The sequence below is a fragment of the Dunckerocampus dactyliophorus genome, chromosome 4 (assembly GCF_027744805.1).
Source record: "Dunckerocampus dactyliophorus isolate RoL2022-P2 chromosome 4, RoL_Ddac_1.1, whole genome shotgun sequence".
NCBI lineage: Eukaryota > Metazoa > Chordata > Actinopteri > Syngnathiformes > Syngnathidae > Dunckerocampus > Dunckerocampus dactyliophorus.
This window is the reverse complement of record NC_072822.1, coordinates 7,571,578-7,586,719: the sequence shown is the minus strand read 5'-3', so window position 1 is coordinate 7,586,719 and position 15,142 is coordinate 7,571,578. Positions and strand designations below refer to the sequence as shown.

The 15,142-nt window shown below is 41.5% G+C and overlaps 3 protein-coding genes across 6 annotated transcripts in view; 2 read left to right on the top strand and 1 right to left on the bottom strand.

The window, feature by feature from the left end:
- Window positions 1-9,155, top strand: slc35d2 (solute carrier family 35 member D2). Of its 4 annotated transcripts, none has more exons than XM_054773410.1 (12): window positions 1-181; window positions 284-317; window positions 2,264-2,350; window positions 2,651-2,718; window positions 2,820-2,891; window positions 4,738-4,806; window positions 4,894-4,996; window positions 5,095-5,187; window positions 5,265-5,332; window positions 6,636-6,714; window positions 6,817-6,899; window positions 7,195-9,155. In XM_054773410.1, the coding sequence occupies exons 1-12, from the start codon at window positions 57-59 to the stop codon at window positions 7,322-7,324; spliced, it is 1,011 nt and encodes a 336-aa protein (XP_054629385.1). In that variant the 5' UTR covers window positions 1-56; the 3' UTR covers window positions 7,325-9,155. The 4 variants fall into 4 exon arrangements, with proteins under 4 accessions (XP_054629385.1, XP_054629388.1, XP_054629386.1 ...); XM_054773412.1 differs by having other exon boundaries at window positions 81-181; window positions 284-1,310; XM_054773413.1 differs by having other exon boundaries at window positions 30-851.
- znf367 (zinc finger protein 367) lies at window positions 8,575-13,375 on the bottom strand. The gene is made up of 5 exons (XM_054773414.1): window positions 12,624-13,375; window positions 11,829-11,979; window positions 11,589-11,708; window positions 10,737-10,875; window positions 8,575-10,665 (listed from the first exon to the last, which is right to left on the bottom strand). The coding sequence occupies exons 1-5, from the start codon at window positions 12,894-12,896 to the stop codon at window positions 10,404-10,406; spliced, it is 945 nt and encodes a 314-aa protein (XP_054629389.1). The 5' UTR covers window positions 12,897-13,375; the 3' UTR covers window positions 8,575-10,403.
- Window positions 12,280-15,142, top strand: part of LOC129179746 (intracellular hyaluronan-binding protein 4-like) — a 6,965-nt gene continuing 4,102 nt past the window's right edge. Inside the window, exon 1 of the mRNA XM_054773409.1 lies at window positions 12,280-12,850. The gene's annotated coding sequence lies outside the window, so the exon portion shown is untranslated. The remainder of the gene's footprint in view (window positions 12,851-15,142) is intronic.

The window sequence follows — 15,142 nt, the reverse complement described above, 5'->3', positions numbered from 1 at the left end:
AGAGGCTACAGCTTTTCTCGAGTAGAACCCAGCCAAGTTGTTTCTGGTGTAAGAAAATGGAGGTCCAAAAAGAAGAAGAAGAACAACACTCCACCTTTGTCAAGATAGTATCTGCTGCTTTCTACGCTGCTAATTCGCATTTTATCACGGTCGTAAACAAAGCTGTTCTGACGAGCTTCAGGTAGGGTGCGCTGTGGCGGCTGCTAGACGGGAAATTGTAAAGTAAAATAAATATGTGGATTTGTCTCATTGACTGAAGTTTTAACAAATTACAATTTGACAGGTTTCCGTCCTATATGTGTCTAGGAGTGGGCCAGGTGAGCTTTGTTCTGTTAAAGTATAACAACTTGCATACACTGCATCAACTGTTAGTAACGAACCATTGGCAAACACAGGTAATTGCCTCGGGTCCCGAGATTTCCGGGGGCCCCCAAACGTTTAATAAAAAGTGATTATTAATTGTTCCCCTTCGATTTAAATTGTATATTACTGTTTTAGTCTTAATTCACGTGCTTAAAACTACATCAGAATGGTAATCTACAATGATCGTTTTAACTGCTCCCCCCCGCCCTTCTCATGCGGTGGACTGTTCCGTGTTACTGCGCATGTGCAGATTGATTCAGGAAGATGGTGGCAAAACAAATTTATTGGCGCGATTTGGAGAAACATGAAGAAGCGTTACTCCTGTGGAGCGGAGAAGAAACTACCACAGGTGTCAGCCTTTCTCACAGTCACAACACATGTAGACACATGACGACAGCAAGAGCCAGACACTCTTGACAGCAGCACCGCTACTGTCAGTGTCAGCCGCTAGAGGTGAAACTGAGAGTGATGCTTTTCACCACAAAGATGTGAGTATTAAAGCGGTAAGCCATACAGTAGTACCTCGCATAACATACACCTCCTTTTACATAAATTCCACTGAACATAAAGAATTAATGTAAAGTTTTTGCATCGTCTTACAGAACAAATTCCATATAATATAAAGCGTCAAGTCAGTGCAAGTCTTTTTTTTTTCAATCAACTTTATTAATGCCTCAAGTCGGTGCAAGTTCAGACTAACACTTGGTGACGCCTTCTGACGCATCACGCTCTCATTGGCTGATTTTCGGGGCACCGCCTCCGCTCTCATCTCATTGGCTGAATATCGGGGCACCACCTACGCTCTCTTCTCATTGGCTGATTATCGGGCACCGTCTACGCTCTCATCTCATTGGCTGAGTTATACAGCGCGTACATGAGTTTGTATGAGAGACAGGCTTGTCCCTTCAAACTCCTTCCTCTTCAAGATTCAAGAGTCAGTAAAACAGGTAGTTCTGCTATGCAATGAAATTCTTGTTCTGTTCATTCTCCCAGAAAAAGAAAGAAAGAAAACTCTTCGTAGTCCCCCTGAAACTAACTTAAGCAATTAAGTTAAGTTACAAATTAAAATTTTGCACACAGCATTATCGTGTAGTGTGTGTGCGTTTGTCTGTGAGACCAGCTGACTCTTGGACACTTTGAGTCGCGTTTCAACTCAGGCTAGTCCTCTTTCTCCTCCTCCTTCCTGCCTCCACTTGCGCTCCTGGTCAAGACATCTCGTGAACGCTAGGATTGTTTTTGTTTTTCAGTTTTATTAATTTACAGTAATCTTATTCATTACCTTATTTTATATTGGAATTTTACTGTACTATGTTTATGCTAACGTTTTCTTATGTTTTCCCACCATTTTTGGTGGACTTTGAATATTTTGGAGTGCCAAAGGGGTGAGTTTAGGAAGATCTTGGAACGGATTAGGCTATTTACATGTATTTTACGCTTCGTATAACATAAAAACCCTATAACATAAAGGTTCTCGGAACAGATTATTTACGTTGTAGGGGCATCAAACTTATCAATTACAGTAAAAGTGTTTAGATGATTCACACAGATAGTAATAATCCCCCAGGACTTTAGCTAGCTAGCTCAGGAAAAAGGAGGATTTTCTCATATTCACACTTGTTAACAGATGATAAACATTAATATTTACAATTTGTTTTTTTTTGGAGGGGGGGGGGGGGGGGCAAGTATATAAACATGGCTATGTAACTGGCAACTTAAGATGACAAATAACTTACAAGATTTCAAAAGCAAGAAAAAAGGGGCCTGAATTCCTTACTAACCTTTTGTAAAAAAAGAAAACATTTAGTCAGTACAGTACAAGAATGTGGAGGGCCCCAATGACTGGGTTTGCCTTGGGCCCTCAAATGACTAAATATGCTCCTGACTTGTTATCTTTTTGCAGATGCTCACCACCATTGTTGTCCTCTATGTGGCCAAAATGAACAACAAAGTGAACTTTGAAGATTTTCACGGAGGGGTTTTCTGGAAAGTAAGTCATTTAAGATCGCATAGAAATGGAAATCTGCTTCTTAAAAAAAAAATAATAATAAAAAAAAAAAAAGAAATGGAAATCTGCTTTAATACGGTAACATATTTGTTACAGCGTTTAAGATGATGTTTTTCCACACAAGTAACCTATGATGTGATCTGTCGTAGAATATCACCTGATATACATTCTTAATTCAGGAAGGTAGAAAATGTTTCTTTGTCTTCAATGTCGGCTTCGGCGGACTACATGGGGCATGTGTCATTTTTGTTTTAATACCAAATGTATCGTTTTGATTGGCAGATTTTCCCTCTTCCTTTGTTGTACGTGGCCAATCACATCACAGGACTGGCAAGCACCCAAAAGCTCAGGTTTGGACATCATGAATGTGACTATCACATATACAGCATTAATACGATTAGTGTTTTTGTCCTTTTACTGTCATCTTTTTGACTAATCCTGTCTTTTACAGCTTACCCATGTTAACAGTTTTGCGGAAATTCACAATAGTGATGACAATGATCATGGAAGGGTACATATTAAGGTTGGTTTATCTTTTTTATTGAGAAGTTTAGTGTATTTTCTCAAATAGTGACCTAGATGCAATACCAAACTAATAAATACAACCTGTTAAAAAAGCAACAAATCTTGTACTACATGCAAAAAAAATACAACAAACGAAATACATCACCGTGGTTTTATTGCCGTGCTGCAAATGCAAAGACATCAGAGTACAGCTCACGTTTTAATTACACTGTGTTCCAAATTGTTATGCACATATGATTTTAGTATCATAAACACAAATGTTTTTGTTTTTCCAATTAAATTCATGGATGGCTTTGCATCTTGGGGCTCCTTGGATTACTGATATCAATCTCGGACAACTGTCATAATTAGGTGAGCCCAACTGAAAGAAAACTACTTCAAAATGATGTTCCACGTTATTAAGCATGCCACAGATTTCAAGCTATATGGGAAAGAAAAAGGGTCTCTCTGCTGACAAAAAGGCGTCAAATATTGCGATGCCTTGGACAAGGCATGAAAACATTCAATAATTCACAAAAACCTTCGTACGGTGAAGAAATTTGAGATCTTTCATTTGAGATGAAAGCCGGGATTGTGCCGGTAAAGACATGATGAGAAAGGTTTCTGCCAGAAATTTATCGAATCAAGAGAGCACCAAGCAGCAAACGGGTATTTGAAGCTGCTGGTGCCTCTGAAGTCCCATGAACCTCAAGGTGTAGGATCCTCCAGAGGCTTGCAGTTATGCATAAACCTACTATTTGGCCACCCCTATCCAACACTCACAAGCACAAACGGTTGCAGTGGGCCAACAAATACATGAAGATTAATTTTCAAACAATCCTGTTTACTGATGAGGGCCGTGCCACCTTGGGTGGTACGGATGGATGAAGTAGAGTATCTCAACAAGGCTGTGATGTCAGCAAGGAGGTGGCTGAGTAATGTTTTGGATCAGAATCATTGGGAGAGAGCTGGTAGGCCCTTCATGAAGGTGTGAAAATGACCTCAGCAAAGTATGTATGAGTTTCTTCCATGGTACAATATGAAGAACCGTACCTTCCGAAGCAAAATGACCTTCATGCATGACAATGCACCATCTCATGATGCAAAGAATACCTACCTCTCTGTCATTGGCTGTTGTGGGCATAAAAGGAGAGAAACTCATGGTTTGACCCCCTTTTTCCCCTGACCTCAACCCAATTGAGAACCTATGTAACATCATCAAGCAAAAAATCTATGAGGGTGGGAAGTACAGTAGATCCCAACAAAACAGCAGCTGTAGGAAGTTATTCTGACATCTTGCAAAGAAATTCAAGCAGAAACGCTCCAAAAACTCACAAATTCAATGTAAGCATTGTGAAGATTTGATCAAAGAAGGGATCTTATGTTAACACGTAACTTGTCCTGTTAAAATGTTAGCGATTGGAATGGCTTTTGCTTTGCTCAGGCTGCAAATTCAACAAATGACCATTTTTGGTTCTGAACAACCAGTGAAATACTTTGAAACTCTGTTGTGCACAATAATGTGGAACAGTGCATTTGAAGTTTTTCGTTTTGGAAAAAAATACTGTTATCGTTGGGAGGTTTGTTCAATCACATTCAAATTGTACTCTAAAGGTCGATGACTTGAAAATGATGATGACTGTACGGTAATTTATATTGACTGTGTAGCAAAATTCAGAGAAAAATATCACTTGCATAATAATTTGGAACACAGTGTAAGGTGTCCTATACCTTGTGGGTTGTTGGGTTGTTGAGCTTAATCTTCTCTCGTCAAGCCTGACTTAAAATAAACGCCGGTCACTCTCAGCAGTTGAATAGAGTAAATGTCTAGTGTTTTTCACATTGTCACTAATTATTTTTTTTAGAAAAACGTTTCCTCGAAGTCTTGTGTACAGTGTTGTGGCCATCGTCCTTGGTGCTGTCGTGGCTGCAAGGTACTTCTTAAAGTTTTTCCTATGAAAGAAAATGCCAGGAATGACTTTATTGTCATGTTAATAATGTCTATTTTTTTCATGTAATAGTTCAGACCTGGCCTTCGATGTGGAAGGTTACACTTTTGTCCTGCTCAATGACGTCTTCACCGCCACCAACGGCGTTTACACCAAGATGAAAATTGGCACAGAGGTGACACAAAAGCCATTAATCAGTGACTAAGTGATTGTATAACTGTTTAATGATTGTAGCTTTAGCCTGAGTACACAGAATTTTTTTTTTTTTTAAAGGGCCTTGGGAAATACGGCGTCTTGTTTTACAATGCACTCATTATTGTGGTACCCACTCTATTGGCAAGTGCATTCACTGGAGACTTACACGAGGTAGCCATCTTGTTATTGTTACTTTTCCCAAATCTACACACACACACACACTAACCTCCTCGTGTTTTGACATGCAGGCTGTCACATTTGAAGCCTGGGCTGAAGCCAGCTTTGTTATTTGCTTCCTGCTGTCCTGCATCATGGGGTATATAATGTGTAACCCCTCACATTTCGGCAGCCTTTTTATGATAGTATATATTCTCAAAGGACAATGCTGTGTGAATTAACTTGGATATACTGCAGAGGAGTCAGTGTACTTGGCCACTCCATTTCCATCACCTTCAGCTTCCTCAGCAAGGCACTTGGAGGCGTGTCTGGGCTCGCAAAACCGTCATGTGGCACAGTTTTCCGTTAAATGTTGTTTAATTGACACACTCGCTCGCTCTCCACACTCACAACATTAACACTTTGTCGCCAACTCTGTTCTAGAAGTCGCTAGATGATGTCATCAACTATTTTGCATATGACATAACAGATGGTGTCTCGTGGGAGAGACAAAAAAGTGAGTAAAAACACCTTAATTACGTTTACAACTACAAATAAACTTGATTCTTGGTTTGTTCATTAAAATTGACCATCACGTTAAATACGTGAAATAATTTCAATATTTTATCTCAGGCAGGGCCTCAGTCTAGACAGTGTAATGATTACATCTGGAGCTGGTGGTATCAAGCCTCTGGCGTGGGTGATTCATTCGCACTTTGGATGTGGAGGGGTGTACTGTAGAGCTCTACTATGCTCATAATGTGTACTCTAAAGTATATCCACATTTACCTTCTCTAGTATTGTCCCTTGAGAAGATATACTCGAATAAAAATGCGAGGGGTGTACTCACTTTTGTGCGATACTAAAAATACAGTGGTGCCTTGGTTAACATCATTAATCCGCTCCAGAAGGTCCGACTCAAACCAAAATGGACTCTAACCACAGCAAATTTGTGTGTGCATCGCAACAAGTGATGGCGCCACCTCTGAGCCATACCTCTGAAATGACGACGGTCTTCTCTTTTAAGCTGAAAAATTTGGAGGTCTTGCACCCTTGTCTCGGTACGGTCCATCGCCTTTCTCTTTTGTGCGGTCCATGTATTTTGTTACGTCGTGTGCCTCTCTCTAGCGCAGCAAATCTGATATAAACAAACTCCGTTGCTCTGAAATCGCACCCCCGGCCCATACTGCATTATGTGCAAGTCTCACGAGATTTTGTCTTCGGCGCGTGAGCCAAGATGGCGGCATCAATAAACCGGACGGTATTTTAGACGCTAAACAAGCGGGCGAACGCAAATCAAAGCAAAATATTATCAAAAATTGTGGACGTTAATCGGAAAACGTGCTAACCGGGGCGGATGTTAACCGAGGTACCACTGTATATAGAATGATTCCCTTTTAGTTGTACATTCATACAATTAGAAGATGACCCGTGGGATACATTGTGGTCGTCTGGTGTTTCAGGTTCATGCTTATGTACTCCATCGTCCTGTGCAGCCATTATAATTCCGCGCTCACCACCACAGTCGTGGGCGCAGTCAAGGTAAGAACTCAGGATGTTACCGTTTATGTAGTTTATAAGACAAAGGAATATCACAATGGAAGCTAATCACACATCTAATGCCTGGTGCGGAATGCTCCACAGAATGTTGGCGTTGCCCTCATAGGAATCTTTGTGGGCGGGGACTACCTCTTCTCTTGGAATAACTTCCTGGGCCTCAGCATTTGGTGAGTTTTTGACTTTGAGTCATGTTTATTATGCAGTTATGTATATTTATTGTTGACTTAGACAGAGCTGAAAGGTTAAAGGTTAGTTTTTGAATGTTATTTTTCATAAATTGGGAGAATCTCACACTGAATCTCCTGCTTGCATGCCACTGTTGTAGCATAATGCTGCATATCATGTCCTTTAGGCAGTAAAACTAGGTGAGACTGAATCAACAGCGCCTTTGCTGGTTGTCGCTACATAATGGTTTCATTAAACAACGATCAATCATCTGGCTGCTATGTTTTGTCTTTGCAGTCTGTCAGGTGGACTCGCTTACTCATACCTAACATTTAGCACCACAACATCACGAAGGACCACTGAAACGTCACAAGAGCTGAACACTGGCTTTGCAGAAGACCCCCCATTCAAAGCTACTGCTCACTAAATATATGCCATTGTTATTCGCCACTCGGTGGCGCTGCTTAGCTCCATATTGGAGTGTCAAAACGTCTTACAGTAGTTATTAAAAGTATACAGCAGTGGTTCCCAAACTTTTCACCCATTCAGACATCTGACTGGAAGTCGTCATGCACCCCCTACTCTTGCACAGTTAAAAAACATAAACCACACAATGAAACATCTTTGATATATTATTAAATATATTATGACATATTTAAAAATCAAGTGTCTTATTTTTCAACTGCACACATAGGCTACTAATTTTTTTGTTTTTCGAGGTGTAAGATCCTGTCTCCTTCCAGGTTTGTCTTCTGTTTGGTGGTTTTATTTATAAGAAGTGGTGACAAGCTGTGGTAAGATGTGATGAACTGATCTTAAGCTCTTATGCTGTGCTTTGGTTTGCAACAACATGGAAATACATGTAACTAACGTTACACGTAAATGTAACAATTATAAATAAATATAAAAACAAAGGCACATAACGTATAGAAATCATTAAGGAAATTAACTCAATACAAGGCTTATTACTGAGCCAAATGGGCATACTGTATGAGCACATGTAGCATGAGATTGCGCACAAAGCAAAAATGCACAGCAGCACAGAGGTAGCATTATTACGCCTAACCTCTCTGCATTTACGCACAGCATTAACATTTGTGAACAAGGACGAGGTAAAAGAAAGAATAGAAAATACACATCTGTCTGTGCAGTGAGTCATCCACATAAGTCTCAATCTGCCACACACGGTGTGTTCAAGGACTGCCGAACAAATTGGCCACAACACCCGAAGAAGATGCATTATTTTTGAAAGCATAAATGTACTTGCATGTGCAAAATTGGGTGCTTTCAGTGTCAGTGCATCGAGTCAACAAAATGACATGATGGCTCATACAGCTCAGAAAACGCGCAAATTAGTCGACACCGCGTAAGAAAAGCAGCTCTCATTTAGCACACAATGACCTTGAAAAATCTTCAAGATTAAACACTTTCAATGCACATCATCACACTTACGGTATTTGTTCATCTCACACACAGAATAATGAACTTCATGCTGTCACCTTTCTTCTGCACTGTACTACTTACCTGGGGCTGTTCAAGCGCACTACGTAAATCTCAAGTGTTTGGCGCCAATGTACAGTAGTTAAGAAGTTAATTTTTATTCACGTACCCCATGTTGGGAACCTAGGGCATACAGTAAACATAGGAGTGTGAAAAAAAACACAGAACATGTCGGTGTGTGTGAATGTTTATTGAAAACCAGCAAGTCTATCACAGAATGGACAGCTTGGTAGAGAAGCTTTACCATAGAAACCAAACCAAGTAAGGGTCACTCGATACATGTCAGAAGATGTTAAGATGAGAGAGAACTGATTCTACAATTCCACGACAAAGCTCTTGGTAAGTTGTGCACAATCAATATTATTCTATGTATATATTAAATGCCATCATTTTTCAAACCACGCTCACTCATAAAACAAAACAAAACCAAAAAAACAAGCCTAAGGGTTAGAAGAAATGCTTCAGAATATACTACACAAAGCATCATTTGGTGCCTTGATTCTCAACTAACTTCCAGTTTCGCCTCTTGGGACGTGTGGGAATCCAACAAATGCAATCCTAAATCACTTGTTATGTACGATTGGCTCGGAAAATAAAACAGAAAATGAAGTATGGGTAGTAGGAAGCATGATACAGTGTTCTTATGTAGTGTAGCTTAAAAGACAACCCTGCACTACAATACAACAAAAATCTGTTTGACAAACAAACTGGAGGCTTTTTCCTGGACAGCATGTGTATTTCAGGCATTGCAAGCCGTAATCCAAGATTTTATTTATTAATTTTAAATAAACCCAAGTGCTTCATTTTTTTTTTTTTTTTTACACACTGACCCAACAGTCCAAGAAAGATGAACCATAAGCTCAGAGTGAACTGTCAATATGTACATTTGAAGAAGTGATACAATAAGCCTCTTTACTAATTTATACCAAACATTTAATATTCTGTCTTGGCCTTGGTTCCGCCAAGCAGTACAGTACTGTACTCCAAGGGTGGGGCTAGACACACTAGAGACTCTTGAGTAGTATCAAAGCCGCAACACAGGTGGCACACCACCTACAGTACCAATCTAATGTTTGGAGACAGTTCTACATATAATTGAATGGGAAAGTATCTCCAAACGTTTGACTGGTACTGTATGTGTCGGTATAGGGGTGTGCAGTTTAACACCTGGCACATACTTGTCCTGCACTTTTGTGTTGCACAAATGTAGCTGTACGGCGCATGCTGCAATTTTGCGGTTGCCTCTTTGGTACAGAGGCGACCGTTTTCCTGATCTAAACTGTACCGTGGTGAACTGAACCGAGCTGTACCGCTGGGTGGAAACAAAGTTCAAATGTGCCAAATGTGGCACAACAAAGACTAAAACTTTTGCACCGGAGTGTACTGCTGGGTGGAAAAGGGTCTTAAGTGCATGTTCTGTTCAACGTGAGAAGTGGATTAGTGCTTGCAATGATCACCTGTCCTCGCAGAAAGGAAACATGTCTGACTGTACTCCCACCCCCATCCCCTAAAAATCCCACTCTCCCTTCGCCTAGTGCAGGTAAACGCCATTTTTTTTTTTTTTGCTTCTCTCTGTCTTACACTGACAAGAGGCCGTGAGTTGGCAGGACCGTGAGCCGTTACACCCCGTCATCAAATCTTCAACCATATTTACAATCACACACTCCAAACATACCTTTTTAAAAACTTGTTACCGTAAAAGTGCAAACAAGAAGACAACTTAAGAACACAATAGGTACTCTTTGATCGCCTTTAAAAGGCAGAAAAGAAGAGCGACATTCTTCATATAGTAAAATCTACAATAGCAGCCTAAAAAGGATAAATGGAAGCTGAATAAGGTGCTTTAGCTTGTGCCTTCCAAGGGGAGGGGTGGGGGTTGCTGTGCACAAACACTGATCTCAGGCCGGTTCTTGAAGCAAGAGTGGATCTGTGTTAGGGGATGGTTCTCTAGCTACAGCACAAAGGAAGGCAGACTGGGGCTGGACATAAGTGATTTGGCGTGCTGCTCAGCCAGACAGGTTGGCCAGCTCAATGAGCGCCAGAGCACCATGGAGACGCTCCCGCTGCTCCTGGAGACGACGCTTGGCGGCTCCGCCATGGCTGCCCTTCTCCTCCTCCGCCATCTCCTCCTCTTCGCCCTTCTCGTCGTCGGACTCGAGGAACTCCATGGGGTCCCGCTGCTCCTGGTCCTGTGCTCTGGCTTTGCTCTGCACCTTCCCCTTGGTGTTGATGGTGGTGGGGGCGCGCTGCTCACGGGTCCGCCAGTACCTGCAAAGAATAATTTTGTAATTAGGAAAAAGGAAAAAAAAAACCTTAAAAAGGTATCGATGTTGTCTTACTTTGCCAGCCACTCTGCCACAGCTTTGTTGTCCACAGACTGCGCCTTGCCTGTCCCCACCTTTGGCTCCTCCCTCTTGAGGCGGGAAAATGGATGCTTGGGGCAATGACGGTTGGCGTGCGTGAATCGATTGCCACATCCTGAAGACAAAACCACCTATTTATTTAATGTCACAGGATGGGTGGGTTACAGAGACGAGGACAAGTGCAGTAGCAGTGTGAAGCACTACTGTCTAAACAAACTGGAGATGATCTGTGTACGCTTTATAGGTGTCCCAACTTTTTCTACTGAGGGCCACATACTGAAAAAATTCAACATGCCAATTATATTTTTCACCTTTTGCTCTAAAATTAACCAAATTAAGAGCAACTCAATATAGGTCAGTACCCTATATACCAAGTAGTTGAAATATATTGAAATAGAAAGAAAACAACCTACATCTCAGTTTTGTGTTACAGGCAACAAAGCAAATAGTTTTTCCCCTTAGTATGATATGTTGCGATATTCAACAAGTCCTGTAAACTTACTTTACTTTTCACGATCACTTATTTGTTGAAGCTGCTTACACAGACTCAAACGTGAACTTTACTGTATGAAAATAGATTGATATTTTTCGATAACTATTTGGCATGTTTCTTGATCCAATGCGTTGCTTTAGCGTGTTATAATTGCTGCACCATAGCAGTGTTATTTTGGTAAAAGGAAATTGTAGCACTCTGCAATTACAGTTCCAGTTATGGTGCTTGATGTGATCAATGACTGAGCATACTTAAGGCCGCTGGGAAGTACCCAAATAGTCGCATGACATCACTGAGTGACTCAGACCCTGTAAGAATAATTAAAAAAATGTCACCTTTTTCTGAGCAGACAAAGGGTTTCTCTCCAGTATGCAGCCGCTGGTGCGTCTTCAGCTGACCACTCTGGACGAAGGCCTTGCCGCAATTTGGATAGTCACACAAATACGGTCGCTCGCCTGACAAATGGCAACGACACAGGTCCATCAGTGTTGTATGAGGAAACTCTCAGGTGTCGCAGTAAATACCAAGTTCTGAATCTTCCCTCTAATATGCTTTTACAAATTCTTACTACTCACCTGTGTGTGTTCTTTTGTGAGCCTGGAGCGACTTCTCTCTGGGGAACACCCGGTTGCAGATGTTGCAGCGGATGCGGCTGGAGGACGTCTCCCCTTCACTAATCAGCTCTCGGACAGTGTCAGCTCTCGGACGACCTCTGCGAATACCATCCTGAAGATGACAAATGCAGGTAGAACTCAAGCAACAGGTTACAGATGCAGACACTAAGCTAACTATCTGTTTCGAGAGGTATTAATTGAACAATATGTTTATTATTGCACTTGTAGTTTGCAGTGGTGTAGAAATGATTAATTAAAAATCATACTGCATGTCAAAACTTGTTTACAGGTGTTGTATTGGATCTCATTCTACTGGGCAGATGAGGTGGCCTTTGGAGTATCCAGTACTTAACAGACACAATATGTCAGCGCAAACTCCCATTCATTCTCTATGGGCATTAGTTAATAAGCATTTTAAGCGCAATAGAGTTACAATTTCTAGCTGGTTTGTGTGCTCACAGATGTCGCGAGAGTTACAATGAGAGTTTGTCCATTCACTTCCGGGTACATTTTTTGGCGCCAGAGAAGACGTCATGCATGAGCAGCTGCTCCACAGGAGGGGGTTTAAAATCCAACAAGTCACACCCTAATATAATATGCGGCTCTATTAATGTTGTTATTCTTGAAGACAAAGTAATTTGTCATATTAAATGACATTCTGTCTGATATTGTGTCCGTCACATGCAGACTAAAGGCGGTATAAACCACTAATTTTAGCGTTAGAATCAATTAAAGCTGTTTAAAATAAACGTATACCTTCATCTGATCGGGTGATTGAGCCGCGTCGGCCTCTCCGGTGGTCCCGCTGGGAGAGGAAGCCCCGCTCAGTGAGCCCGGACTCAGTGTCACGTTGTGGGCGTTCTCCCCCCACTTCCACGGGTAGACCATGAAGTCGCTGAACCCCGGGCTGGTGGGAGTCATGGCCTCGGCCTTCGTGGGCTTGATCGGAGTGGTCTTGATGACGGACACCAGAACCCTCTTGGGTGAGTCGTTACAAAAGATGACATGCGGGTGTTTGATGTCGGCCATTGTTTGGATGCCGTCAAAAAAAACGGAAATGGCTGAAAATGAGCAGCTATTCTTTAACAATATGAAAATGTCGCGCCGTGTTAATCCGGCGTGAATATGTCCATTTCCAGAGAGCAAGAAACAACTCCGTATTCAGCTACAAAGTATCCGGAATAGTAAAAAAAATAAAATAAGTTTTACAAATGTTAATCTTGGTGCTGCAAGTCCGCTCTGACCAGAATGCGCCCACACAAGTGTTATACCGCGTTGCAAAATCGCGCCCGAGCAGCAAACCAACCAATTACATACACTGACTCACACCCACATGACCAAAGTGACCAATAGGAGCAAGTTGACAGCCCCTAAGCCGGAACGTCGTGGCAAAACCGTGGGTGTGATTGGTCCAAACATTATATCCAATCAGGTTTGAACAGTATGGGCGCTCACTCGTGGTGGGCACCCAGATTGGCCAACGAAACGGAGGTTGGCCGCACAGGCGCCCTGTGCATATCCAATAAAAGCGAAGGGCGGTTAGTTTTACTGCGCGCCAAACAAACAGATGGTGCTTTTTTCCCGCGCTTGCTAAGTGTTGTTGACGTTATGTCGTTTTGGTGGTCAATTTAAAGGTATATGCACCAAAACGTTGCCTGCAGGAGCCAAACTTACGTAAGGGCCGAAACAGACGAACAAAGAAGGCACTGTAGGAGTGGAAATCGTGTGTTTGCTGCCTTTACATCGTATATAACCTAACTTGTGCACAGTCTACAGCCCATTAATGGAATGCTCATGTGTGTGAACGTGTTTGCTCATTCATTACCTCAAAATCAACTCTCAATTCACAATTGTGTTTATTAGTAAACAAAACAGTTACGGGGGTGTACTGTAAAAGTGGCTTAACATAACCAGGCTTTGTGCTCAAGATGCAGCTCAACAAAATCTAAATTACCCACACAGAATCAAATAGTATTGCAACGGTGGTCCGGTTCTGGGCTTGTGCTCTCTTGTGCTCAGTACGCATTCACATAAAAGGGGGCATTTGACATCATGTTATTCCACTTCCGCGCAATAATGAAGCGATCCCAGACGGTGTATTTTACACAAGATGAGCAAGTAATTATTATCGCGCGTTATTTGTATTTGTACTTTATTTATCCCACAGCGGGGAAATTCACTTGTTACAGCAGCAAGCATGATACGCAAGTAAAGAATACAGTGTAAAGAATTACATATTGACTACAACATGGTTCAGGTGGTGCAGGTGTTGTAGAGCCTGACAGCGGTCGGTATGAAGGACCTGCGGAACCGCTCCTTCTTACACCGTGGGTGTAACAGGCTGCTGCTGAAGGAGCTGCCCAGGGAAACAACAGTGTCATTTAGCGGGTGAGAGGTGTTGTCCATGATGTTATGAGGAGTTCAAAAGGATTATCATTGTCAAAAAGCAACACTGTCACCGCCAATAGAGCGTGGGAGGACAACAACTGTGTTTTCATTTTTGAATGATGTCTATATTGTTTTCATATTTTACTGATCTCTATAGTACAATTTGTGTGTGTTTGTGTGTATTTTTTGAAAGCGAGGCTGTGTGCGCGCACGTTATGTATGGTTTGTTTTGTTTTTTTTTGTACTGTGTCGGGATGAACATGCAAATCTACTGTCTCTTTACAATGACAATAAAGACTTTTTTGACAGTTAGTGACTCACATTGCCCTATGCGTAAAACACTGATCCGTTTATTTATGGCCATATCAAAGTAAAACAATTAATTCTACTCATTATCTGTGATAAGTAAGTAGTAGGTCGACCGACTGATGATTTGCCTCGGTGTGCTCGAGAGCTGCTGTACCTGGTAATGACCACGAGGTGGCAGTGTTGAGTTTAGCCGAAGTTACCATGGTGATATAGCTGCTTTAAAAGAGAACTACCTTCTTGAACAGGCAAGCCTGGCTTTACACCTCGCCAACCCACTGAACTGGCTTCGCTGTATACCTCCATAGATGCAGAAAATATGAATTTCTCTTTATTTTGCCCAAACAATTGTATGTAATAAAGGGAATAACAGTATTATTGTGTTGATATTGTTTAATTGTCGTATATTGTTATATTTATATATTGTGAAATTGCTCCCAAATAGTTTGTTGATATTTTTTTTGTTTGCCTAAAATCTTCCTCCTGTGATTACAATCATGATCAACAAATTAAAAGGCAAAATCACAAAATCCCCCCCCCCCCCCCCCCCCAAAAAAAATCAAGTAAAAAGTATCGGGACT

Coding starts and splice junctions, on each gene's coding strand:
- slc35d2 (XM_054773410.1), top strand. CDS start 57: ATGGAGGTCCAAAAAGAAGAAGAAGAACAACACTCCACCTTTGTCAAG. Junction 182..283: donor GCTGTTCTGACGAGCTTCAG/GTAGGGTGCGCT, acceptor ACAATTTGACAG/GTTTCCGTCCTATATGTGTC. Junction 6,715..6,816: donor CAGTCGTGGGCGCAGTCAAG/GTAAGAACTCAG, acceptor AATGCTCCACAG/AATGTTGGCGTTGCCCTCAT.
- znf367 (XM_054773414.1), bottom strand. CDS start 12,896: ATGGCCGACATCAAACACCCGCATGTCATCTTTTGTAACGACTCACCC. Junction 11,980..12,623: donor AATCACCCGATCAGATGAAG/GTATACGTTTAT, acceptor TGTCATCTTCAG/GATGGTATTCGCAGAGGTCG. Junction 10,666..10,736: donor GTGGCAGAGTGGCTGGCAAA/GTAAGACAACAT, acceptor TATTCTTTGCAG/GTACTGGCGGACCCGTGAGC.